This window comes from Nothoprocta perdicaria, unplaced genomic scaffold (genome assembly GCF_003342845.1).
Source record: "Nothoprocta perdicaria isolate Ctin4 unplaced genomic scaffold, notPer1 scaffold_282, whole genome shotgun sequence".
In the NCBI taxonomy this organism is placed as follows: Eukaryota; Metazoa; Chordata; class Aves; order Tinamiformes; family Tinamidae; genus Nothoprocta; species Nothoprocta perdicaria.
In genome coordinates, this window is record NW_020455513.1 from 29395 (window position 1) to 55263 (window position 25869).

Below are 25869 nucleotides of genomic sequence, written 5' to 3' on the forward strand. Positions count from 1 at the left end.
CTGCTCCTCTGAACACCCCGTTAGTGGGAGTGAACGCTTGGCAGAGAATCAATTTCAACTGCCATCCCATATTGCCATCCGATCCACTTACAAGCTAGGAGCAGAAGAGGCTGCAGGCCAGTAGATAAGAAGTACACAGGAAGGGCCTGAGAAATATATAATCGTCGTTGAAAAAATAAATTTAAGTACACAGGTTTCCCTTTTATTGAAGTTTACTTGTTCCGTGGCCCATGACAGGAAACAGAGTCTTTTGGCAGTGAATGTGGTGGTACTTTGGAGGCCAAAGGGCACTTTTGCATTAAGGGCAAAAAAGCATGATAGTAAATTATGAAAACAGAAATAATGGTAAGAGCCTTCAAAGCCATTCAACATTGTCACTGCTAAAGAGCACAAGGCTGTTCCATGACAGCTCCTCCTTGCTTCTGCAGTTGAGCACAGACTAGTTTCAAGAGCAGACCGCACAAAGCTTGAAACAATCTCCATTGCTTTTAATGTTTGTTCTCACAGTGTTAAGGCTGGTGATAAGACAGCCCAGATTCATCAAAAGGCCCATTTCACCACACACAAAAATAATAAAACAAACAAAATAAAACAAAACAAAACAATTCACTCTAGCATGGCTCATGCAAAACTAGTGTTCAGGGACAACATAATAAGCCTTATAAATGCCAAGTTTAACCACCTGAAATTTAAAACCTTCAGAAAAATCTTAAATCTTAAAAATCTTATTTCCAGATGACGAGAATAAATACACACCAACAACACATCCTGGACCACTTACCATCTGGACAAGTGCTGCTAATAGGAAGTAGTTCAGTTTTCCAGATCTGCACTTGAATGGAAGAATCAACTAAAATCACAGCTGAACTCAAAAGAAAGCAAAAGAGTATAAATCACTTGTACATCCAAGAAGTTCTGGCTTGTTTATTTAATTCGTTCTACAAATACTTTGCATTACTTTAGTCTACAGCTATGTTTCTTAAAAATCTCCTCAGGTCTGGGAGTCTGAGTTCACCAACTGAAAAACAGGATACAGTTCATGCAAAACTGCAAAAATTGAGGCAGGTCTTGAACATGAAGATCTCTGCTTACCAGAAGCGAGTCACAGATATAGAACAGTCCCTCATTTATTCACTCACTTCTTGAACCAATTCGGCCGTCATCCTTTGGCTGGTAATGACACTAACAGCAAAAACCCCTTCAGCTCTTCCCATAGCTATAGGGAAGACAATTATACTCAGCTATTACTACTTTTTCTTCACACTAATTCCATCTTCTCAAAAATATTAATGTGGCTTTTACCTTCTAAATAAACTTTGTAAAATATGTATCACACAGTTATACTTGCCTCTCCTTCTTCATCATGGAATCCAGGTCAGCTTCATAATTTAAGATTTCCCTTAGCTAGGGAGGGTTGATTTGGTTCTCTCTTGAACAGCAAGACCAAGAGCAAAACTGAATTCCCACACCCATCCCCTCCCGGGGGGGGGAGGGGTAAAAAATCAAGAATAAGGTTATTTTTTGTTTAATCCCGGAGAGAATGGTCTTTAACACGTAACACCGATACAAGGGTGTCACACTGCATGTGCCAATTTTCCACCACAATGTAGTATCCTCTTTCCACACATTGCGAAAGTACAACACACATCCTGCTGACTGCTGTTACACAGAAACAATTCAACAGGAAATGCTCCCTAAATATCAGGATCTTTATCCTCCAGCCACCCCATTCCTCCTCTTATGATGAGAAATTTAATTCTGTGGCCAGTTAGGAGTATAAACATTGTGCTGAACACCTCAACTGCTGTGTGATTCCAATAGCTCTATTCACTTTTACAAAAGATGCAGTTACCTACGACATAGTTTGGAAGGTTTGTTGTCTTTTATTTTACATTAGAAGTTTCTCATATTTGCCTGCACAGCTGCAACCTACTAAGCCATTGCCCATCATCCCACCCTGGTACAAACTTGATTTTAGGAAACAAAGTTTTGCTTGAAGTAAAAAGGAAGCACACAAACACCATAATACAATGCGTAAATACAAAAGTCAGACTTTAAAAAATAGGAATAAGAGTATGTTATTATTATTGCAAAAAAGAAATCAGATTTGGATTATATCACAATGGTTATAAGCAAAAACCATTCCAGAAGGTTTTCCAACACTAATAAGCCAAAATATAATGTCAAATGTCAAAGAGTAAATACTATTTTCCCACATCTAAAGCAAGTATGTTGAATATTTTAAATACTTACAAAGCATCTTAATTTTAGAATTATAAAAATGTCTGTATCACTMTCTCTCCACAGCAAGATTGTCTACTAGCTATGTAGAGAGGAATTTAAAAGGGCATCAAAATGCTAGACTTCTTATCAAAAACAAATATAACCTCTTTCAATTAATAAAAGAGCTGAGATGTAGTCTGGAAGTAGAGAAATTAACGGTGTGTAAAATACTAAAAAAAATGGAGTGAAATTATAAAACATTTAACTCAATCATAATTGTTTTTTTAATGATTGCAAATTAACTTTTTACAATGTCAAGTTTCTAATTTTTCACGCACACTTTCTGGTAAGCTTTTGGGGGTCCTCCATGAGTGACAGAGCACATTTAGTGGGCTATATCACTAAAAAAACCTGGACATTTCTCAACACCTTGGCATGACTTAAAAAAAACAGATCACACAATAATTTAGACAGCATTTATAGCATTATAAAATCAGAATCCCTCTCTTTAATCACTTACAAGAGCAGCCATTAAGAATACAACAGCTTTTAGGAATACAAATGATGAGGATGTAAAACTATCTGTGCAAAACTGCGTTATATTTACTGTCTAAAATTTCAGGGAAGTAACACCGCCAAAAGCAGAGACACAGTAACAAAGACAAACAGTCATGAAAGTAACGCTACCTTAGATTTTCAAACAAGAATTACATCATGAAGTAAATATTAGGTAAAGAAAAAAATCTGATGGCACCATGAAGAACAATGACAACAAATGTCCTGGAAAATGCCAGTTGACCCAGAACTGAAACAAGTTCATGTTAAAGTCTCTTTCAGGAATAGTGATTGATTTGGGGATATCAACTCTAGCATTTCTTTCTTTCCATGCAAAAAAATCTATCTTTCCAACATCTTTGCTTTGCGGGCTACTAATGCATTAAGAATGAGCAGTCTTTTGAGGAGTGTGCTTTCTTCCATGCATCTGAAATCTTTAAAACAGCTGGATCATTGATTCCCTGGATTTCCCTACTCCAATCCATTTAACTGTAGGAGAAAAAAGCAAACTATTATAAATAATCCAGAGCAAGACCTTAAGTGCTATGGTCTGGAAAGAAAAACACAGTGTAGACTATTAGTGCAGTAAGAAATAATAGCTATGTGTATTGATCAGAAAGAGCGCACTGCTAATTTCAAAAATTAGGAATACTTTTGAATGTTGGAGAAATACATGCATTTCCCAGATATGTGGGGGCGGGGAGGGGAATGATACAAAGCATCTGTAAGCAAAGTAAAATCTGCATAATCTTCTAATTCCCATCTTTGGACAGAAGAACATCTGTATCAGGAAGCACAAAAGCATTTGATTGGTGTAGAATCTTTTCCTGTCACATATTTTAAATATCACATTCATATACCAGTAGTTTTGCTGACCCTTCCTTAATGGCAGCAGAACTAAACACTTTTGTAACCGATACAGCCAAAAAAATCAGTGAATAAAGACATTGATAAAAACCTCAGTACAACATGAACCACAGCACAAGAACACAGAATGGATACAGAGTGAAACTTTTGAGAACTTCCAATTCAACAACTAAACAGAGAGATTTAAAATAAAAGGAGAGATGTAAAAGAGTAGTTATAAGAATGATCAGGTATTTAAGAATAATCATAGCTTTAAAAAAATGTTCAGTTTTCAAGATTTTGGATGTTCATTAAAGGAGGATTAAAAAAAGACAAATTTCATGGAGCATGGGAAAAAAAAAAAAAAACCAAAAGTCTGCTTTACTTACCAGGAACACCTAGCTCCATTTCTATAAAGCGAACATAGTTCTGTGCATTTACAGGCAGCTCATCAAACGTCCTAGCATTTGAAATGTCTGTATCCCATCCTGGGAGTGTCTCATACTGGACCTCTACTTTATTTAAGACTTCGTGGTTGGCTGAGAAGCAAATAGACACAAAACTATTATGTCCAAAACCTTGATATATTCTCTATCATTAATCATATAGCGGTATGCTTTCTATTCGTGTCGTATCTGCAGAACGAGGTTCTTCACATAATACAAACAGTGAAGGGCCAAAGTTCTTTCTCTTCATGGAAACGGAGAAAACAAAAACCCTGCAATTGTCTTCAAGAATTTGTGGTATTCAGCAGTCACTGGCATACACTTTGCTTAAACAACAACCTGCATTGTTCAGGAAATTTAATTCCCAAAACTTTTTATCTGTTTTTGCTTTTTTTGCTGTACCAATACCAAGACCCAACTCTCCCTTTACAATGGAATTTGGATACTGTGAAAATCTCCCTAGTAATAGTAGTCTCCCTAGTAATAAAAATAAACATATATATTAATAAATATATATAAATATAATATATAACATAAATAAAAAATAGTAATCTCCCTAGCATGCATGTAGTCAAAAAACTCAAAATATTGAACAATTTGAGTGTGAGGAATTCTAGTTTTCTTTGAGGTCTCTGTGAAGRGGTTAGCTGGAAAAAAAAAGCTGGAAGTTGAAAGGACTTAGATCTGAAAAGATTAATCTTACTAGTATAAGAAGAGATATATTTCTTGATTTTTTTTAATCTATTTTCTCTTCTTGCTCCTACAAGTGTGGTGACAAAGGATGATAAAGATAAGCCATGAACTGAGCTCAGTGTAAGAGAAGAGGCAGTCACTCTCTAGACATCTCCGACCTCCTGCCTTAGGAGTTTATCATTTAGGCTTTCTGGAACATCCTTCATTAACAGTTGTTTTAGATAAAGGAGAAAGCAAATGTAATTATATCTGGCAGTCTAGTATGTAACTTGGAGAGGGAGGGGGGCAATATTGCTTGCAACTCAAAAAGAATAGTTGAAATTTGGGATTTTAGAATGAAAATATCTCAGTTTGTAAGATCCTCCAGCAACTTCAAGAAACTGAACATAAAAGACAGCTACACAGATCAGACCAGAGATGCACTTAGCAGCATGTTTCAGCTCCTTGACCAGCAGTAGATGGCTAAGGAAAAGATAAACACGAAGGAATGCTTTTCCAAAACACTCCCCATTTCCCAAGAATTTGTTCCCGAATTTCCTGAACTAGAGGTTGTGCCCTTCTGCATTGAGTTCACCTGTCAAACAAACTTGTAAATGCACATGGGCAGGGCTGGAAGGTGGCTTTGCTTTCACATCCCTCCATCCGCATCAGCTCAGAGCTGGCAGGGACCTTCTGCCTTTCTTTCATAAGCTCTCAGGATTGAACATGGTTGACCAGAAAATCCTGGCCTCTGCAAAGCAGAAGAACAGAGCCTCCAGGATACCAACTAAGGCCAGCTCTATTGTTACCAGATGTTTGGGGTTTGTTCTTAACAGATATGAAACTCTCACAGAACCCTWGGTTGAAAAACAGCTAAGAGATGTAGGGCACATCACTGAGAGAGACTGCACCTTCCAGCGTCCTGAATGTGCAGCTCAAAYTCCTGCCTGACACTTAAGCAAGACACTTAAGTGACCAGCAAAGGCAAGAACTTCTATTGACTATTAAAATTGTTAATTTAATGGAGAAAAATATAGTTTGGAGGATGAACCACATTGTGCAGCTATGACCAATGTGCATCACTTGGGCATATGCAGGGAGCAAAAGTGCCTCTTTCCTGTGGCCTTCGGGGGTCACAGGAAGATTCTGATCCTTTTTGGCCACATCTGGCTACACAAATAACTTGCATAAGACTTCAGGATTAGCAAATATGAGGACCTATGCATGTCATCTTTAATGGCAGATTGCCAAAGACAGTCCTCCTGGCTTGAGTGAGAGTGGGTTCAAACAGCCCCCAGGCTAGAAGAGAGGGCTACAAACAAAGCACTCAGCACAATCTGCAATTCAAACTTGCATTCTCCATCATGTTTAAAGGATATTAGAAATATCAAAAAATAAGGAAACGGTAGAGTGCAAGAACATCAAAACGGGTGGGAATATGTGAGCTTTAAAAAGGGAAAAAAACACTTGCTGGCTTAGTGCAAGATGAGCACTAAACCTCTTAAATTTAATATGCGTCATTTAAACATCTTAAATTTAATATGTGTCATCATACATATCATTCAATGCACATCAAAATCACAGCTGATACTTTTGTACAAAAATACTGGAGGGCAAAACAACTTAGAAAACTTCTCTAAGCATATAAAAGGCAGAAGATTTTTTGTATGAATTTCCATCAAAACACAAGTGCTGACAATTGACAAAATTTATCATTTATTCCTTTATAGATGATTACATCTTTGCTTTACAAATCCTGTCAAGAGCCGCATTTGATTACTACATTTGCCTTCCTCACCCACAGAAATTCTCTGCTACTGTTACCATAAAACATTATAACCTGCAAGCAGCCACGCTTCAAGTGGCGGCAATCATGGATCAGAGATCCATGTGCAAATTCGAAAATCCAGTTTTCAGAATTGGTTGATGTTCTTCCTGTTTCAGGAAATACATCACTACAGCAAAACAAAAAAAGCATTCCCCATGAAATCACTATTTTGAGTATTTCAACATGCAGATAATTTCTTTCTGGTARGTCTGCCAAAACGAGCACAGTCCTCCCAGTGAGGAACTACAGCTTCCATCATGCTAAAGGGACCTACGCTGCTCCTGCACCGGAACGTGCATCCTTATGTTCTCCTAAACTAGCTGCTCTTTCTCTCTGCTCTCCCRTTTCCACTGGGTTCTGGCTGCTCTGTCAACCGTTAAAGGGAACTGACCTAGTCAAAAATTAASACGGAGATAGAAAAAAAAATTTTTCAATGGGATCAGCTTCTTCATCTGATCCACATTCTATAGCTAAACAAAAGACTTGTTCCACTACAAGAAGGCACGAATACAGTAGTGGGAATAGGACAATGGGTTGAGAACAAGGAATAAGAGCTTTACATTTACCCTGAAGGTAATTCAGGCTATATTAAAGAAAAGACATATAGCAGTAATAATATTTATGTTTAGAAACTCAAGCTTTATAAAGCAGTTGGCATTTTTCTGGTAGACAAATGATAATATGTAGTGCAGGTGTCTTTATATACAGTACAGGACTCAGAGGACAAGAATGGCTTAATGCTGAAGTAACAAAGTCCTGTGATTTAGGTACCAGATTACATTTCGCCAGTATCTAAAGAGGTAATTATAAACATGCAATCTTACCAGGAAAATGAGGTATGATTTCACCATCTAGTTTGTAAGCAACACCAACTTTGATTTCAGGGAATACATCCAAGATATCCAACTTGGTAAGAGCCAAGCTATAACGAAACATTATTCTGTTTAAACACATTTAACAACTCTCAATTCTCATCACTACAATTTTTTTTTCCTTAGAAAAGAGGCAAAATTTAAAGAACAAATATGCTCCAATTAAAATAACTAATCTCTGTTTTTAAATAGGAGAAATTAACTGGTCAAGTGCTTCCAGGACATCAACAAGCATTCATGAGATGATTCTGCAGCATGATGTCTATTACTGTCAGCTCCTCTCCTCTACCAATTACTGACCCACTGTTAAGAAGGAGGGGGAAGAGAGGGAAATCAAATTATACAAGGCTTTAAGGCCCTTATAATGTACTTGATTCGGTTAGTTTGAGAGAAGAGGGGGCAACCGCTTGAAATTTCAAGCACTGTGAGTCATAAGCAGTTTGGGGATCTATTTTTACTATAACTAAAAGAAAGAACTGAGCAGTACAGAAATAAAAAAGGCATAAAAATAATAACTGCTAGAAAAATGAAGGGCAATTAATTTATCAAAAAAGTATATCCTTGTCAAGCAACTTTATAAAAATCGTAACAYTAACTTTAAATCACAAGATGTATAATTTCCAGTCTCCTCTATGACATGATGATTGTTTTTAAATCATAGAAATAAATGATGGTCGGAAACAAGCAACCATCTGCTAACAACCATCTAAGAATCACTTAGTCCAACTTCCCGAGTGAAGCAGAGGTAATTGCCAAGAGATTCCACCACTTCKGGGAACCTCTTCTGGAGCTACACTCACTCTCTTCACAAAGAGAGTATTCTTCAAGACTAGTGTCTAGCTTTTAGACAAAATACTCAGAACTGCAGGTAAAAGTTATAGCTAATTATTTTATCTTTCGAAAGTATCTGCCCTTTCAAGAAGGATAAAACCTCCTCTCTAGCTAGGGCCAYGGAACTCGATTGAAAATCAAATCTCTACATAGGCCATTTTCTGTCGATATTAACAGACAACGTTAGTGACAAGCAGATGCATCACGCACAATAATCTGTCACATATCATGATCTAAAGTCAGGGTGCCAGCAGAGCTGTCCCCAGTAACTCACGCAGTAAATCCATTGATCATGTAGACGTATCGGAGCGACACGAGATCCAGCCAGCCACATCTTCTCTTCCTCCCAGTGGTCACACCAAACTCCTTACCTCGCTTTTGCAGTAATTCTCCAATTTCCTAACAAAGAGCAGTAGTTACATGAACCTTTCCATATTCACAGTATACAGCTGCATTGTATATTTTAGCACCATTTACAGTATTGTAAGTTATCTTGGAATTTCTTTCCCCTCCTATATTTTACAAATATTTTACAAAAAGACCATCAGATGGAAGAGAGGAAGAAAAAAAAGAAACACACAAAACAAACAAAAACACACACAAAATGCTATTGCTAAGTCAAGAGAATGATATTTGAGCAACCCTGTCAAAAGYTAATCCTCTAGGCCTTCCTATTCCATGGGAAGACTTGCAAAGCTGTCAATCAGATCCAGAACATTCTGCCAGATCCACCAGGATCTGCCAGACCCACCCAGCCCCCCGTCATCTGCTTGCATTTAACCACCAATACTGACTTCGTGCAAGAAAAACCAAGTAATTTCACGCAGTTCCGGGTCACCCAAGCGCAGAGCGTGCTTACATTATCCTGCTCCGTGGGAAAGGCCCCGATGCCAACCCTGGTGGTGTAGGCTTTCACGACGCCGTACACCTCGCCGACGTTCTGGGGGGGCATGCCCAGGCCGGTGCAAACACCCCCGACCGTGCAGTTCGACGAAGTCACAAAAGGATAGGTGCCTTTGAAAAACAATGACAATCACTTTCAAAAAAAATGCTCTATTCTTAAGCTATTATCAAAATAATAAAAATAAAAATAAAAATAAAAATAAAAATAAAAATAAAAATAAAAATAAAAATAAAAATAAAAATAAAAATAAAAATAAAAATAAAAATAAAAATAAAAATAAAAAGCTAACCAGGTAATGAATACTTCTACATTACACTTTCCAAGATTTTACGTAAAGAAAACACAACAATAAATGTATTTTAAAGGCAATCGCATACTTATGAGCTCTTAGTTTCTGTATATGTTGTCTGATCCCTCTTTATTAAAGTATCAGAAACCTTCCAACTTACTTCAACTGGATAGCCCATGGATTAAATTGAAAATTAATGATAATAATCTTACAATTTCGCATCAGAACATTTTCCTTTGACAGACCTATCTTAAGACTTCTCTCCTGACTTGTTAAAATGGCAGTTTCCTCCAGTATTCATTTTACTGTGGGAAAACTTAAGTGTCCACACTTTATAAGGATAACTCTTAGACTTTCTCTTAAAGGAAGAAGTAGAAATAAGGTCTTAAGAGGAGGCACAAAACTTGCATATTTTATAATATCAATATATAAGTTTATATCTTTATATAAAATTTCTATAGAAATATTGAAATAACTCCATATCGGAACTCCTATTATTTGAAAGTAAATTTTTGTATTTGTTTGACCGTAATCCTCACAGGCTTCCGTTTCAGGCTTAAGCACCTTTCTAAAAACAAAGTGATGTGGCCACGATGCTGGGGAGAAAAATGAACAGAACAGAACATAGCAGCCAACTGGCTAGGTTTCTTGTACTTGAATTTGCAAAAAGCAATTTGTGTGTCCCTCCATATAAAGGTTTCATAATAATAAAAAAACCTGTTTCTACCAAGAAGTTTCTCTCATTAGCAAATTTACAATACTTTCAGAAAGGCACTATTTATACTGCACAATTTATAATTTCAAGTTTTCTGTGGTAATATTTCCATTTTTGCCTCATTAACAATTTAGTTTCCAGTCATCTCTCCTTGCACTGTAAAACAATGAAATAAAAGTGGCTAGAGCTTTAAAGAAGCTTGAAAGCTTAAAAAGCAAGTGTATTCTTCAAGGTTAAATATTTTGCATATACACTTTGTCCCTCTATTAGAGAACATTAAAAAGCTATCAGTTTTTATTCTGAAGTGTTTTCCACATATCTACAAATTTGAATTATTTCCTATGAAATGTACAGACACTGAAATCTGCAGTAGTTACACTCTATTTAAGAAAAGTAGTTTACTTGCCTAATCCTTAATGTCATTTGAAAGGTTAATCTTGGAAGAGTTTAAAGTTAAAGGTTTTTAGAAGAATGCAATTAAAATACTGATTTCTTTAAATTCTCAGATTCTTAATCACGGAGAATAGTGTTCTCACAAAATACAAAACAATTCCACACAAATGATATGCATAAAGCAGTTTCCAAGTTCTCCTTTTACAGCATAAATATACAGCAGCACATTCCCCAAAGGAGCTTTACCTACCAAAATCAATGTCCAGTAGCGCTGCATTTGCACCTTCCACTAAGATCTTCTTTGGTGGCCCATGCAAAGCCTCATACATAAAATAGACACCATCCTTTACCATTGGTTTTACTTTCTCCATGTAGTCCTGAGTAACAGAGAAGATTAGTGTCTAGCAGAGTTTCACTATGAGAGACAACCAGAGAACTGTTCCATGCAAACGTGTATTCCATGCAAAAGTGCTATTGCTTTCCCTTAGCAATAAGGGGAAATTAATCCTTTCGAAAAGGAAATGCAAAGGTAAAGAAATGCTAAAAAAATATGTGCCAGCATGTGAGAAAGAGAAGGAGAAACATAAAGTTCAGATTTACTCAGTAGGCTCTTCCCAGCAAGAAAAAACACACACACACACACACACACACACACAAACATATGCAAGTCCAAACTGTTGAGGTATTTTAACTGTTTTAGAAAGATTCGGGCTCAAGAATAATCACAATATTTTACCGTATTCAGCATTTCATTTACAAATTTTTACAAGATTTTTTACAAGAGTCACAAACACACACAACACACAATRGTAAAGTAGCATTCATTTCTGTGTTTGGATTTAATTATTACATTTTTTACTGGAATTAAAGACAAACTACCTAAAGACTTATGAGAATTTGGGTGTAAGAACCCAATAATGTACCGATTAGCACTTGGCATATAGCCTTTTTTTCATGAGAACATATGGAAATTTTCATACTAGTGATTCTCTTCACACGAAATATAGCAGCTTTACTCTCTCCGAATGTAATGAATTACATCAGTATAAAAGCAAACATTAAGTGCAAGTAATTGTTCCAAGGCTACCCTGCATATTATGTTTTCATCCCAACAATGGCACTCTGTACTCACAACGTATATTAAACTGAAAAGCATTATAAAACATTCAGCTATAATTGACTTTTATGTCTACATATAGATAAAAGTTTTATAGTTCAAAATGTGTGACATCATTTAAAGCAAGCCAAGCAGAAATGCTAAAACTCCCACATGCTGCTTTCTAGAGCTGGCAAACTGTGTTTGGTGGCAGCTAAAGGTAAAAGGACAATTTTCTTTGGCCTTATCTTCTAAGATAATTACGTATATGTAACTGTGTGTTCCCACCCCTGTTCCACACATTCCCCCATGTTTTTAACCTTTTTTTCCCCATATTTGGTTGAAGCCTTCAGAAGAGTGAAAATCTCAGAGAGACTTAATTTTCTATAAAATGCATTGGGAGAAAAAAAAAAAAAAAAAGGTGCATAAAGCTAAGGCACTTGACAGTTCTCTGCATAAGAGCTTGGCTTGCAAGGCTTGCAAACTAGAGAGAATTCTCACAAGTGCTCCAGTTACAAGGAAAACAAAAAAAAATGGAATTCATAATTTCCAAAAAAAACAGTATTGTTGTTAATCAGCTTATGTTAGCTTTGCTGCTATCAAGTTACTAGTTAACTGCATACAAAAAAGTAGGTTGGCTTTTTTGAATAGAATATGATACATACTACAATTCTCAAGGTTTTGACAAAAGAAACTCATATTCTGCATCACAATGAAGACATCTCATCCTGAATTACAATCTTACTTTTCCAGTCATTATGTTTGAGCAACTAGAAAGGCAAGAATTCTCTTTAATTACGATTTTTTTAATGTTAACAATAGCTCTATGTTCTCAAATGCTGCAAAAAGTGGCATCAAAAGTGGCATTCAGAGGATCTATTCATAAAAACAAACAATAAATAAATCCTGCAGACAGTGATTACATCACTGAACAGAGAGAAGCAGGCTTACCTTCAGCTTTTTCAGCTCTCCTTCAATGTCGATCTCCAAGGTAGGATATACAGCTTTGTACTGATTGGCCAACACTTTAAACCTGAAAGGCAAAGATTTTTCACTAGGGTTTTTTGTTTGCTTGCTTCCCTCCCCACCTCAGTTTTTCTTGGTTACAGGCCTACAACGACTTTGTGATTAATTTGTTCTCAGCAGAACAGCATACAGAAAAAAAAAAAAAAAGAACAGTCGGCAGATGTAATTGTTTACATGGAGATTTAAAGCTTGAAACTGTGCATTAAAATATAGAAATTACCTCTCAGAAAATTCATCAAAATCAGAAACGAGATCACACATTCGGAGTCCACTTCGAGCTGCTTTTGAGGAATACACTGGACCAATTCCTTTCTTGGTAGTTCCCAAACTTTCAAAAGACAATAATACAAGTTTTTTTCTTAAGAGCTAACATGTATTTAGAGCAAAAATCAAATGCTATTATTGCAAACATTTAACATCTTCATGCACAAAATATTTCTGTTATACAAGTTAATTTCAGAACAATCCTGTTTAAGGATATAACTTTAAGGATATAACATGCTTTAATTTTAAAGCAGTATCTTTTCATATTTTAGTGAAATGCTTTTCTAGAAAAAAGATAATTTTCTCTGATTTTACACTGAAAACACTGAAGCACCCTTTGACAGCATGAACTGAAACTAAACAAACGTCTTCCTAAGAAGTTATTTCCTAAAGAGATAAAGAGAGTTCTTGTTAAAGCAACAGATCAGACAGTATGGGTTGCAAGTTGGTATGAGAGAAATCATTAATACTGAAAGCTTCAGACTGAGCTAGGACTATCCACAGGACTAGCCACTATCTAAAAGTGACTTTGATGCTCAAAATGTATGCCAGAAACCATTTAGGACCAGTTCTAAAAACTGGAATGATTTACCTTTACCTATCTATCTTTCCTGACAAGCATATAGAATTGAGCCTTTTTTAGCTTAAAAAAGGTGATATAACATGATACAATTTACTGTCAGATAAGCACAGCTAGACTTAGACCCATAAAAAYCCCTAAAAACCCCTTACTATAAAGAATGATATATCATTAAAGAATGATATAGTAAGCAGTAAAAACAGTCTGCTTAATGTGAACAACATTGGCACATACCAGCAAAATGATATTTTGAAAGACAGCACATTAACTTCTCATTAAATTCATTAAAATGATTAAATATACACAAACTAAAGTCACAATTACACAAATTAAAGCCAATATTCAGTATCTTTAACTTATTTTTATTTTGACTATTGAACACAAAATGTAGCTTTTTCAGACAATTCTGCTGCAGGAAGCATCTCATTCAGATTTTGTCAGACCTGCATCAGTTCAACACGGATTTTAATGCCCCTCTATTTGGACTTTTCTTGCAATTTTAAATTTCAGAACTGACATGTCTTCCTCTTCCCACTAACAAAGTGRATTAAAAAGTAGAAATTTCTTATGCCTAACCTAAAGAGGCAAGAGTCACAATTCTGTCACAACATAAAAGTTATCAGACTGCAAGTCCAAATACCAGAACACTGCTAATTTTTCTATCACGTTAAATTATTGACAGCTACGTTTCACAGTTAATACACTGCTTTTTATATTTTAGCTCCTAAAAAAGAAAGAAAAGAAGTACATCAAAAAATACATGCTTAAAGGATCGCAGCATAAAATTCAGAAAACAGAGAAAAACCTTAAATGGTTAAGACTGATGGAGAGAGGAGATAAAAAAAAAAGAAAGAAAAAGAAAAAAAAATAGATTATTCCAATCAGAATCAACTTCGAGTTATTCCCGGGAATGGTAATGCTCGCCTTCTGTCTGAAATCCAGGACATCTTGACTTAACTTTGCATAGTACAGTATTACTGAACTAAAGGAGAGAGAGGCTCCTCACTGACTGGGAGGAAAGTGGTTATTTCCTTTTTGGGTATTCTCTTCGTCTTTAATGTTGACTAATGAAGTAGTTCACTCTCACAAGGGGCCAAGTGACTCAGTGTTTTTAACCATAAATACATTGGTTTTACTTTGTACTCAACATACATTCTTCAGAAATAGCTGATATACAGATACTGACTTAAAAAAACAAACAAGAAAAAGCAAGCAAACAAACGCCTTCCCATTTGCTTTTTAAAGTTTTTGAAAAAGTAGCATACAATAACAATCTGTGTGAAACAAGTATGTTTTACTACATTTTGCCCAAATCATTCTCTTAATGGTTATAGCCAAGGGTGATACCTTTCAAAAAAAACAAAGTTTCAGTAGGGAGGACTGAATTAGTTTCTATCCACATAACACAATCTCCCCCAGGAGAGGGATTAAGTTTAAGTTTTTATCTTAGAAACCTACAGCGATGCATTACTTTCCAACTGAGATGTGTTATACTATTAAATCTGACAGCGCCTTCTCCATCCCTGCCAAAAGTGGCAAACTACTTGGAAGTCACAAATTAGAAACATGGTGCCTCGTTTTTATGAGCTGCAAGAATCTCATCAAGTCAGCAGCAGAGTACAACAGACAGCATGAACATTGCCATGCACTTCTGAAAACAAGGATCACTGGGTACCAAGCTAGTCCTACCAGACTTTAGTTATTTGGAGTTGAAGTGGTCTTGCAATCTTCATAAACAGGTTTTTTTTTTTTTTTGGGTTAAAAAGAAGAAACATATTCTTCTGATATACCATTTAAATATCAGCATTTTTTTTTCAGCAAATTAGAACATAGGAACTTATTCACATGGGGAAAAAAAGMAAAACAAAGAAAAGATATAATCCTTCTGTTAGAAATGTAATGTTTTGCTTGCCTCTGTAGAGCAGAAGTGTTAAAAGTAATCCTTGCATACTTCACATTAAAGACTTGCAAGGAACAATTAAAGTAGTTTTAAACATGATGACAAACAATAAATGATACCTCCAGGGTTCTAAGTCACATATGTTTCCCACGTTCAACAAAATAAAACTACATACGTCTTTCCTGCTTGTTCTCTTTGCTGTTCTTGGATTCCATCAGCCGCTTGGTGGAAGTCAAATACTAGGAAAATGAAAAAAAAAAAAACAAAAAACAAACAAAAACTTTAAGTAGAGAATTTGCAGGAAACAAATAGCCATATCCATACTGTAATCAGTATTACGGTAAACCAGTAATCAGTACTACTGTAATCAGTTTACAGTAATTACTGTAATCAGTAATACTGTAAACCAAAACCATCCTAACCCTATTTATCACTGATCATTTATTACAAAACACTATACAAAAAAAAAAGGAGAGAGAAAACAGAGAGATAAAAAAAAAGAGCCTTTTTTATTCTTTTTTGTTTCTTCACACCAAAGTGAGCTGAGGTGTTTTTCTTTATTTTGTAGAATGCGAGCAGGCTGTGTATATTAAGGCATTTCAGCGTAGTAACAGCCCAAAATAATGTATAGATCAGAAACGGTAAGAAAACACTTAAGTGAAAGAAATCCTGGAAAATGAGTAATAATAAATGGTAATACTGATTAAATTTAAGGTGGGGACTTTAAGACTGTTTTCATTCATTCTACAAACTTCTTGAGTCATGTTAATTTTAGCAAAATTGCATCAATGGAAATAGATTCGGACAAAATCTTCTAACATTGATTAAATAAACTAATATAGAACAAGACCGAGACAGAAGTCTTCTTCACAAGTAGTGCTTAAGTAGTGCTTTTTTTTTTTTTTTTTTTAATAATATATACTCACAGCAATAAATTGCAAAAGATCCCTTACAATTCTCCATTTACAAAAAAATCAATAGAACAAGACTCATAGCAAATACAAACATCTGCAGCAGTTTACAGGTTAACAGAAAACAGACATTTGCAGGTTACCATTTTTTTTTCTATTTTAAGCACTGTGTCCTGAAAGTTCAACAACTAATCTACTTATTACCCTGGAAAAAAGGAAAACTTACATCTGACTCATTCAGTAAGAACTCTTGTTTTAGAGACACTAAAGCAATTTTCCTTGTTTTCCTTACCAAGTTGTTTTTGTGCTGATTTCCACATTTCCCCATAATTTCAAACATTAAATCACCCCTAGAAGCTTGAACCTATTTTAGATTATCTTTTATTGTAGACTAATAATGAAATTCATAAGACTACCAAATTTCCACATTCTACTCATTTCAGATAAGGCATGTTTATAATGGCAACAGATCTCCTGATGATCTTCAAAACATTTCTTAATAGCATTAATGAACTGCCTGATTGTTCCTAAGAGGTTGAATGATTGCAGGTGATAGGCTTGGTCCTTTTTACTCAGTATCTCTTTACTCATGAAAATCTTCACAGTATTGCCATTGTAACATAACCATTGCACACTTTTCCTAATAATCTTAGTCATTTCCAAATAATTTGCTTGCAGTTACTTTTATTTACTTAAATTACTCCAAAATAAAAAGAGATTTATTTTGAAATAGCATGTTCATCTGCAGTTACACCAGATTCTCAGATGAGATTTTTTTTAAAAAGTGCCATAAGCTTTTGTCTGATTGAAATTCCCCAAAAGTTTGAATCTTCAGATATCACCACATGAACAAAAAGCCCATTTCCCAATACATGACAACTAGGTCCCAATTACTATTTTAGAGGATGAATTTTATGCATTAAAGATGGCCTAGAGGAGACACAGAAGAAGCCTCTAGCATAGAAGCTCTCTTTAAGTGGCTTGGACTCTAAACATGATTTTATCCCAGGCTCTGAACTGAGGAGTTCAGAGTTTGGAACGAACGTAATTTGGGATCAAAGTTTGACTCATGAGCTCCCTGCCAGGAGTCTGCAAGCAAAGGAAAGTCATTCTCTCAATTCCTACAGAGCCCTTCTCATAGGCACTCTTAGAAACTCTCTTTTCCAAAGTACATGGGAACTTAGTTGGGAGGGAACTCACTAGTTTGGAAGTCATGGACAGTCACATGGCTTCCCACCAGAAAAGCTTTTTCAGGAAAAAAAAAAAAAGCAAAACTACTTTTACAGTARGGGAGAAATGAAACTTCCTGTCAATTAACTTCCAAAGTGCTTTTTGACTGCTTTTCACATTTAGCTTTTGGCATGGAAAGTGAACCCAGTTTCCTGTCTAGGATATGCTTCTGATTAAAGAGTCACTACAGTATGAACCTGGGAGAACATCCCGGCATCCAGGATCTTCAACCAACCAAAGCAACCAGAACAACACTTAGCATATAGAGGCTTAATCCAAAATAATTTTATGTATCAATGTAAAGAGATGGCCATAAACTTTTACCTTTTAATGCGACGGAAAATTCAGAGAAGCAAAAATAAAATAAAATCAAGAACTTACCAATATGAGCCCGGTCAGAAATTATTAGTCTTTTTTCCCAGCCTTCTAGCCCTTAAACAAAAATAAAATAGTTCAACTTATATTTTGTATAGCACTTTTCTCTTTCAATGTTTAATAGAGAAATGTTTTTCATGTTTAGTCGTCATTTAAAAGATGAGCTAATACCTTCCACACGTAGATTTCAATAATTTAAGTCTGACATCAGCCTATAAAGCTAAGAAAGTCAGGCTTATTTTTGTGATGAAAAAAAATCTAGTTATTTGTTTCTCAATTTCACCAACCAATTAGTAGCTTTTTCCTTTTGAATAATTCAGACAGTTGATTTACTTGTTTTGGCCATAATATCAACTATCAAGAAGGCCTCGTGCAACTTTTTAAGAGTAGTGTCTTAAAATATTCTCACCTTTTCCTTTCTTCAGATTTTTTTCRGCTTCTTCAAAGAGTCCTGGCAAATGAATTACTACACCATTTCCTGAAGAAATTAAAAACTAGCATTATAAAAAGTTTAGTGTATTATTTTGAACATGGACAAAAGAAGTTCCAATCAATTCAAGAGACATCATGTTTTGCATAAGGAGTATTTGTTTAATTTTTAAAATCTTTAATACATTACTGTTTTCATTCTTTGGAATCTATCAGTAATCATAGGTTTCTAAATACATACATTTATCTCTTTAAAAAGCTTAAACTCTCAGTTTTGATCAGCAATAGTATTGTGGGACAGTCTAGAATACAACTTCCTTTTCCTGATTTCTCAAATTAACTTCTCTTTTTTTTTCCATTGTAATAACCCAACTAGCTTTTAAAAGCTTAACTTCTAGCATCATTAAAAACATTACTATCCCTGGGCATTCCTCTGTAAATAACTACAGAATACCGCGTAAACAGAAGTGATGCTGTTACCAGACTAACCTAAACAGAGGAAAAAGAGCTTCAACAAAATAAGCTCATTTTTTCTAYAGGAAACTGACATTTGCCATCCTGTCACATGGCTTAGAAAACGGCAAGCAGCTCATAAACTTAAGCATGGTTTACGAGCGAGCACTTCCATACGTCAAAACAGAACCATCTTCATGTTATGCCAAACTCAGCAGACGGGAAGCAGTCAGGATGGTCAGGATGGTATCTGCCCAGCATCTAGAGATCCTGACATCACAGAGTGCTGCTACTGCCCTAAGCCTTCTACTGCACCATCTTGAGAAGACTGTTTGACAGGAACCTATACAGTGGAGAAAACTTGGATTCAGCATTCACTCATTCCACCATGGAAATGGTGGAATGGGCGAAAAAAAAATGTACGTTGCACAATGTACTGGTAGTCACTCAGCAAAGCTGAAGACTAAAGTAGGAAGAAACTGACAAAATAAAAGTGATAAACAGTAAAGAAAGTAAGAGGAAAGTGAGGGAAGTGAGGGAAAAGAGAATTTAGATAAGCAAGTGATTTGCAGTGACAGGACAAATAAGAACAAAGATGGACTATGAAACAATAATGCAAAAAAAGTTCCCATAGTAAAAAAGAGAATCCAAGCTTCACAATTTAGTTAAAACATTAACAAAGTAGCAGAGTTGCTTCAGAACTGGAGTCCAGGCCCCTGTCAGTTTAAGGAAGAAGAATCCTGGTCCTGTATGTTCTCAGGTACCCTCCTTTTAATTATTTTAAGATCTCAAGAACTGCATTATTGTGTGGCCATTTCTGTTTTAGAGATGTCCCACTTACCAATGAATGATATAACTTTTGGATTGATGATGCCACTTGGCAGAAGGTGGAAGTCATACTCCACAGAATCCACAACAACGGTATGGCCTGCATTATTGCCTCCCTGGAAAAAAAAAATCAAGGTTTTATATTGAAGACAAATAAGCACAAGAGCACAGAGGTGGAACAATCTCATTCCACTTCCCATTCTGCAGCTTTCATTTCTATTACAGACAGAAGATCTACAACAGACCTGCTTCTCTCCACAAAGTCAGCTGAACTTGTTTTGTGTRAATTGAAGATTTCATCATCTGTATTTTCTGCCATACAGACTTTGGAGGCTATTTTGGTTTGGAATGAGATTTATAAAGATGTTTCTATGAACTACCGGGCAGAAGCATACATCTTCTAAAACATGCAAACATTTCTTAGGAAAAAAAAAAGCCATCAACAGGGATCATAAACACTAAAGTCAGACTGCACTCTCAGCAAAGACAAAAATCACCAGTTAAACTAAGCACATAAAACCATTCTAATAGAGTTACTGGTGCCGATCAGCCCAGCTGTTCAACAACATGCAAACTTGTCCTGCACGTGGGTTGTCCTCTGGATATTGCTCAATGGATGGCGATTGGCAAAGGTGGCTACTCCAGTCCATGCTTCTTCAGAGAGAGGAGAGTTAGACGCCTGTTGGATGGCACAGCACATTCACAGCTGCAGAGCGCTGCTAACCAGAGAACCTAACGCAACAAATACAAATGGCTTCACTAAATTACAAACTGGCACTCATCAACTCACATTTTTTTCCATTATCTTGAAGTATATGGCTATCAAAGTTTGTTTAATTGCAGATATGACTAAAATACAAAGGGAAAAAAAAAAGTCTGTGTCCAAGTCCTATGAAGGGTCAAGATAAGCTTACGGAACTTAAAAGATTATTATGCAGCAGTTACCAAATGTCGCCTGTTGTATTTCTGAAAATGAGCTTACACGTTCCCATGACCAAGTATAAAACTTGTTTTATRCTTGTTGTTTGTCGTCAACTACAGACACAGCATTTAGAGGTACCTAGCACTAGAAACCCAGTCAACTGCTTCACAGAAATAGACTTAACAATTGGAATCTTATCTTTGTTCAGTGCAAGACAAACTGGAAATAACTTTCCAAAAGAAAGTTTATGGAATACTAATCCATGGAATTATAATCCTAAGACTTTTCCAATAGGTTGTAACAAAGTTTTTTCTGAGCAATGGACTCAGGAACTTCTAGAACTTTGCAAAGCACAAACATATTACATGGTAGAGTACRTACAGTCTACACAATACTAGTGTACGTAGCCTGCAAATAGTAGTCTACATATAGTAAACATTATACAAAGAATAAATACTGCTAGTTATTCCAAAACCATATAATATTCTCAGAACTGCTAAGTTCTACAAATATGAGAAGAGAAGCTTTTTTAGAGCCCATGCAGAAACACAAATTTTGTGCTTGACTTAAATGTTTAAGATTCTAGGGAAGAATCCTTCCCTGGGGAGGAGAAGAGAAAACACAGATATGCACAAAGCAGCTTTACAGTTCAGCATATCTGCTGCAAATGCTGGTTTCCTTCCTCATCAGGTTCCCTCCATTTTTTCCTTTCCCCTATATTCATTGGTAATATCAGGGTAAAAAATTTAAAGTAACTACTAAAGTGTTTCAGACTAAAGTTCAATAGGTCCAAGTACACCACAAAAGCACTTAGGAGGAGGAGTATTTGCAACTGTGAAAAAAGATGGAGGAGAGTCCAAACTGTCCCACTGGAGTGTAAATAATCAGGACTAAACTATGAACAACATTCTGATTAGTGAATAACTTAAAATTAGTCATAGAATCTCTATGGGATTTCATGTTTTACCTCGTAAGTTATTCCAAACAAATAGTTTTCTAGCAAAATCTACACAATGAAAGAGGAGAGAAAAAAAGAACTTAAAAAACAGATTAGATCATTAGATTAGAGATTAGATCGGGATTAAAAATCCTTAGTCTTTTAAAGTTCACCAGGTTACTGGTGCCATTCAGAGACAGTAACATAATGTTCAGTGGTCACATCTGCTTGCGTGGGGCGTAAAACAGAGAGGCTCAGATCGTACTAACCACAAGAACATACCTGCCACTTTTGGGGAGTGTTCAGATTTCTCTTGCACTGCTGAACAATAAATAAAAAAGCTAGTTGTAGGTGTGTTGTTTCCATGGTCATTAAAAAATACCACATGGCCGGCATTTTATGCAGATTTGGCATTTTACTCTTTAAACCTTTAACTCTTTAAACCTTTAACTCTTTACTCTTTAAACCTGAGCTGTATTCATAGCCCAATTCACACCTTAGAAGTTAGTTACAATAGGCAGAGGTAGTCTCTAAGATTTTCAAGAATTAGAATACAATCTATTAACCTGAAAATTGAGCCCTTCTCCCATTTTTATAATTAAATGGAAATCTTTGGCAAGAATAGCACAGAAAATATTTTCACTGTTTTCCTCAATTACACGTGTTCATAAATTATGACTTTCATCTGAAGTTCTCTTTTGTTTCATGTATTTGGCATGTTTTATCTGCTTCATATTTCTGCTTTTCTAATACTACTCATACAGAAATCCTACATTTATTTTTAAGTTGTTTTAGAATTATATGAACTTTATTAAAATAAACAGAAAAAAAATCCACACCTTTTTGAAGGCCTCAAGACTTTCAGTAGGCACTTGCAGCCTTSACTCATTAGCTACTGGTTCTGACCTTACTGTTCTCCAAAAGTTTAAGATTATAATCTCATTTATTTAGCTCTGGAGCTACCATCGTTCAATTTTCACTAAATGGCTACATCTTGTACTATCCTATTATCATTACATTATTTCCCAGAACATTAATCAGGATGAGAAATCTTTGAAAAGGCAAATTATATTAGTTTGTGCTACAATTTCCTTCCATTTGCTTACATGTACTGTTAGAAGGCACACTTCAAGGGATTTTGCTACAGACCAAAGAAAATATAACACGCATGAGGATATGAGCATACATCACACTAATACCTCAAGATTTCTAAATGATTCTTTTCAGATTATACTCAAAATCTCCATCTCAGATTTTAGGTACTATAATATTACAAATTACACATTACACGACTTAATTCCAAACTGCTAATGACATCAGTGGGCTGGGTCATCCTGCTTTAAAAATGGTTTTTTTTACACATATCTGCTCAGCCACTGCACAACACAGGTTTGGTAAACAACTCTAATTACAAAAACCTGACCTCATGAGTTCTACTGATTTTTGCTGGTGGGATTTGGGGATTTTTTTCAGACACTGATGGCAATGCCAACATCAGGGTGCTTTGGGTAGCTACTGCCTCTGGGTGTGATTCAAGGTAGAAACCAATTAAGTCACTTTTGGCTCCTGTCCCTTCCATCTGGGCTCCTCACTGCACTAAACYGAATGGGATCACTTAGGTCATTCAAGCTGACACTCCCTTGATTCAAATGTTTACACATTATTAATGAAGAATTCTTAACTGTGGAATTTACTTTCCCCCGTTAAACAAACATCATGCTCAGATGATCTTCAATACACTGCATAAAGCTCTTGTCCGAGGGGAATGGAGATTTCTTGAGGGGGGGGAGGGGGGGTCATTTCTTGGGGCTGGCAAGTTACTTCCTACTGAGTCGCTAGACAAAGTGGCCTGTCTATAGCATSTAGGTAGCCTTGGAGGTTCTCAAACTGGAGGACCACAAGAAGCCCCAGCAAAGTTCTCTCCCTTCGTGAAATCCACGTGAAATCTGAAACAGCTACTTGGTGCCAGCACAGGCGGAGGCCGAGCACGGAGCAAGGGCAAAGGCTGCTCTCGCTCGGGCTGGAAAACACGGCGCCGAGGCAGCAGCAGCTACTTCCTTCTCCCTTGCTCCAAGCCCAAGGGCAAGAGCTGCTCCAGCTGCGCCACACAGACGTGTCACGGCCCGCTCACCAAGAGCCCCCTTTCCTCCTCCTGCGGCACCCGAGACCCACTCGTTAGGGCAAGACACCCCGGATTCAGCCACAAATGCATGGACTGCACGGAGGGGTTGAGAAGAGGAGCAAAAAGACCTTTATCTCAGGGAACTCCTTCTACAGGAGGGGTGCAATAAAGTAGCTGCGATGCTCTAAGTGCACCGACCAAGAAAGCATCCCCATCAGGCTGAATGGAGGGGYGGGAAGCCCCTGTGGAAGCAGGAATGGAGGCTATGGAGAGGGTCAGGTAGCTAAGGGCAGACAACTCTGTGTGGTTTTCAAAAMGAAACAAGAAAGGAGGAGGAGCAGGGCATGCCCAACGTCTCTTGCTTGGCATTGCAAAACACTGCTCAGTTTCAAAACTGTTCCAGAGAGGAATCTGAATGCTAGCAAAGACAACTACCTTATGCAAAAAGAGGGATCCTTTCAGCATTTTTAGGTACGCTAAGACCAATTAAGCAACTGATGATAGGCAGTACACCCCGGACCAGAAGAGCACCTCCTACAAAACAGATTCAAAATCACACAGAATCTTTTTCATAAMCCTTTGTATTTTCCCTCTGCTTCTATAAATTTTCTAATTTTTATTACTGCTGGTTTAGGAGTAGTTCAAAATCTAACATGTCTAAAATATAACCAAAAAACCACACCCATGTTTGTTTCCATAAGACTTCATCAAAATYACATTTTGTGAACATAGTTCTCTTTTTCCTGCTGCATCACACAATATTACACCAGATATATTATACTAAACCCTAACATCATCTGTCAARACAGTATAACCAAAATTGTCACCCTAAATAATACATCTGGCTCCCTCAAAAATCATTTAAGAACCTCCCTTCCCCTCTCCCGACTACTTCAGAGACCAGAAACTGCAGTTTGGACACTCAGGAACACTCCTACATGAGCATTTCGAGTGCTCRTGGATACACACGGCAGGATCCCTGCATGCCTTGAGCTTCTCATGTCAATAGGCAGAACCTAAAACCCTCCACTTCTTGATTTTGAGTCTTTTCATTCTGAAATGGTATTTGCTACTTAACTAGCCAGTTTCTTACTCAGGCATCTGAAACATGTTGGAAACACAAAGGAAAGCGCAAAAAAAAAAAAAAACCACAGAAGAAAACCAGGTGTTTGCTGCCCAAAAGGCTGAGTCATCCAGCATTCACATGCCCTGAACTGGAAGCATGAATTTTGAACAGATCAGAACAAATCGGCTCCCACTAAACTAAGCTGCATTTCAACTAATGCTGCATTTCAAACCTGGTTACTTGGGACTGGGTTACTAAGCTATTCAAGTGACAATATAAATTATCTCCACCTTGAAATTTAATACAGCTTACTTAGAAGGTAGAGAGTTATTAAAAAAATACAAAACTAGTTCTCATTTTAGTTTTCCTTACATTGGAAAGACAGTGTTGGACTTAAAATGTTCAATATTTCATCATGTAGAACTGAGCACATAGATTATATTGGTGCATGCCTTGCTTAAAAAAAATCATTTTTTCATGAAAAAAATCAGCATATTCATTTTTAGCATACTCAGAGGTTTATTTCCAAAATTAAAATTTCAGAAGCCAGGAATTTTCTGACAGGGAGTAGAAAAAGTTACGAGCATTCAGTTTGCTTGGCCTTTCTCCTTTCCTTTCACTAATGTTTTTCCCCCCATGCCTTTCACCTCCGTATTGCAGAAACACGCATCTCTCCCCGCCTTCAGAATTCTTCAGCAAGGAAGGGATCACCCTTCTCAGCAGCCTCCAGTTACAGTTAGCTACAAGGAATGCTAAATTAGRGCTCCAAAAGAATTTCTTCAACCTTCAGAGTTGCCACACACATGGACTTCCCAACAGGATGCCATTCCTCGACTTTGAGGTCCCTGCAAATAGTCACCTCGTGGCCCCTTAAACTCCTCCACCTACCGCAGCTAGTCCAGCCAGCTGCGTGGCTGGACTCCATCCCCGGTGCTCAGTTCAGCCGAGGCCACCTCTTCTGCTGCAGACAATTCTGAGAGGAAAACTGTCACCACAACGTCAGGTGTCACTGGGCATTTGTGCCCAGACAAAGGAGAGTGTGAGCTTGCTCACAGTGAAAGGAGAACTGAACACTTTTTCTTTCAATAACATCAGCCCGAGCAGCTTGTGAAGTTATGCAGCGGGGAATCTTAGAAATAATTCTTTTAATCATACC

The 25869-nt window shown here is 36.6% G+C and overlaps 1 protein-coding gene across 1 annotated transcript in view; it reads right to left on the minus strand.

The window, feature by feature from the left end:
- Window positions 1-1942: 1942 nt before the first annotated feature.
- ADSS (adenylosuccinate synthase) overlaps window positions 1943-25869 on the minus strand; it is a 25366-nt gene continuing 1439 nt past the window's right edge. The window contains exons 2-14 of the mRNA XM_026041345.1: window positions 25602-25627; window positions 19680-19782; window positions 18366-18434; window positions 17963-18013; window positions 15616-15679; window positions 12917-13024; window positions 12622-12703; window positions 10825-10951; window positions 9133-9287; window positions 8548-8672; window positions 7395-7492; window positions 4014-4163; window positions 1943-3267 (exon numbers count right to left, since the gene is read on the minus strand). Coding sequence (XP_025897130.1) covers window positions 3215-3267; window positions 4014-4163; window positions 7395-7492; window positions 8548-8672; window positions 9133-9287; window positions 10825-10951; window positions 12622-12703; window positions 12917-13024; window positions 15616-15679; window positions 17963-18013; window positions 18366-18434; window positions 19680-19782; window positions 25602-25627 — 1211 coding nt within the window. The 3' untranslated portion in view covers window positions 1943-3214. The remainder of the gene's footprint in view (window positions 3268-4013; window positions 4164-7394; window positions 7493-8547; window positions 8673-9132; window positions 9288-10824; window positions 10952-12621; window positions 12704-12916; window positions 13025-15615; window positions 15680-17962; window positions 18014-18365; window positions 18435-19679; window positions 19783-25601; window positions 25628-25869) is intronic.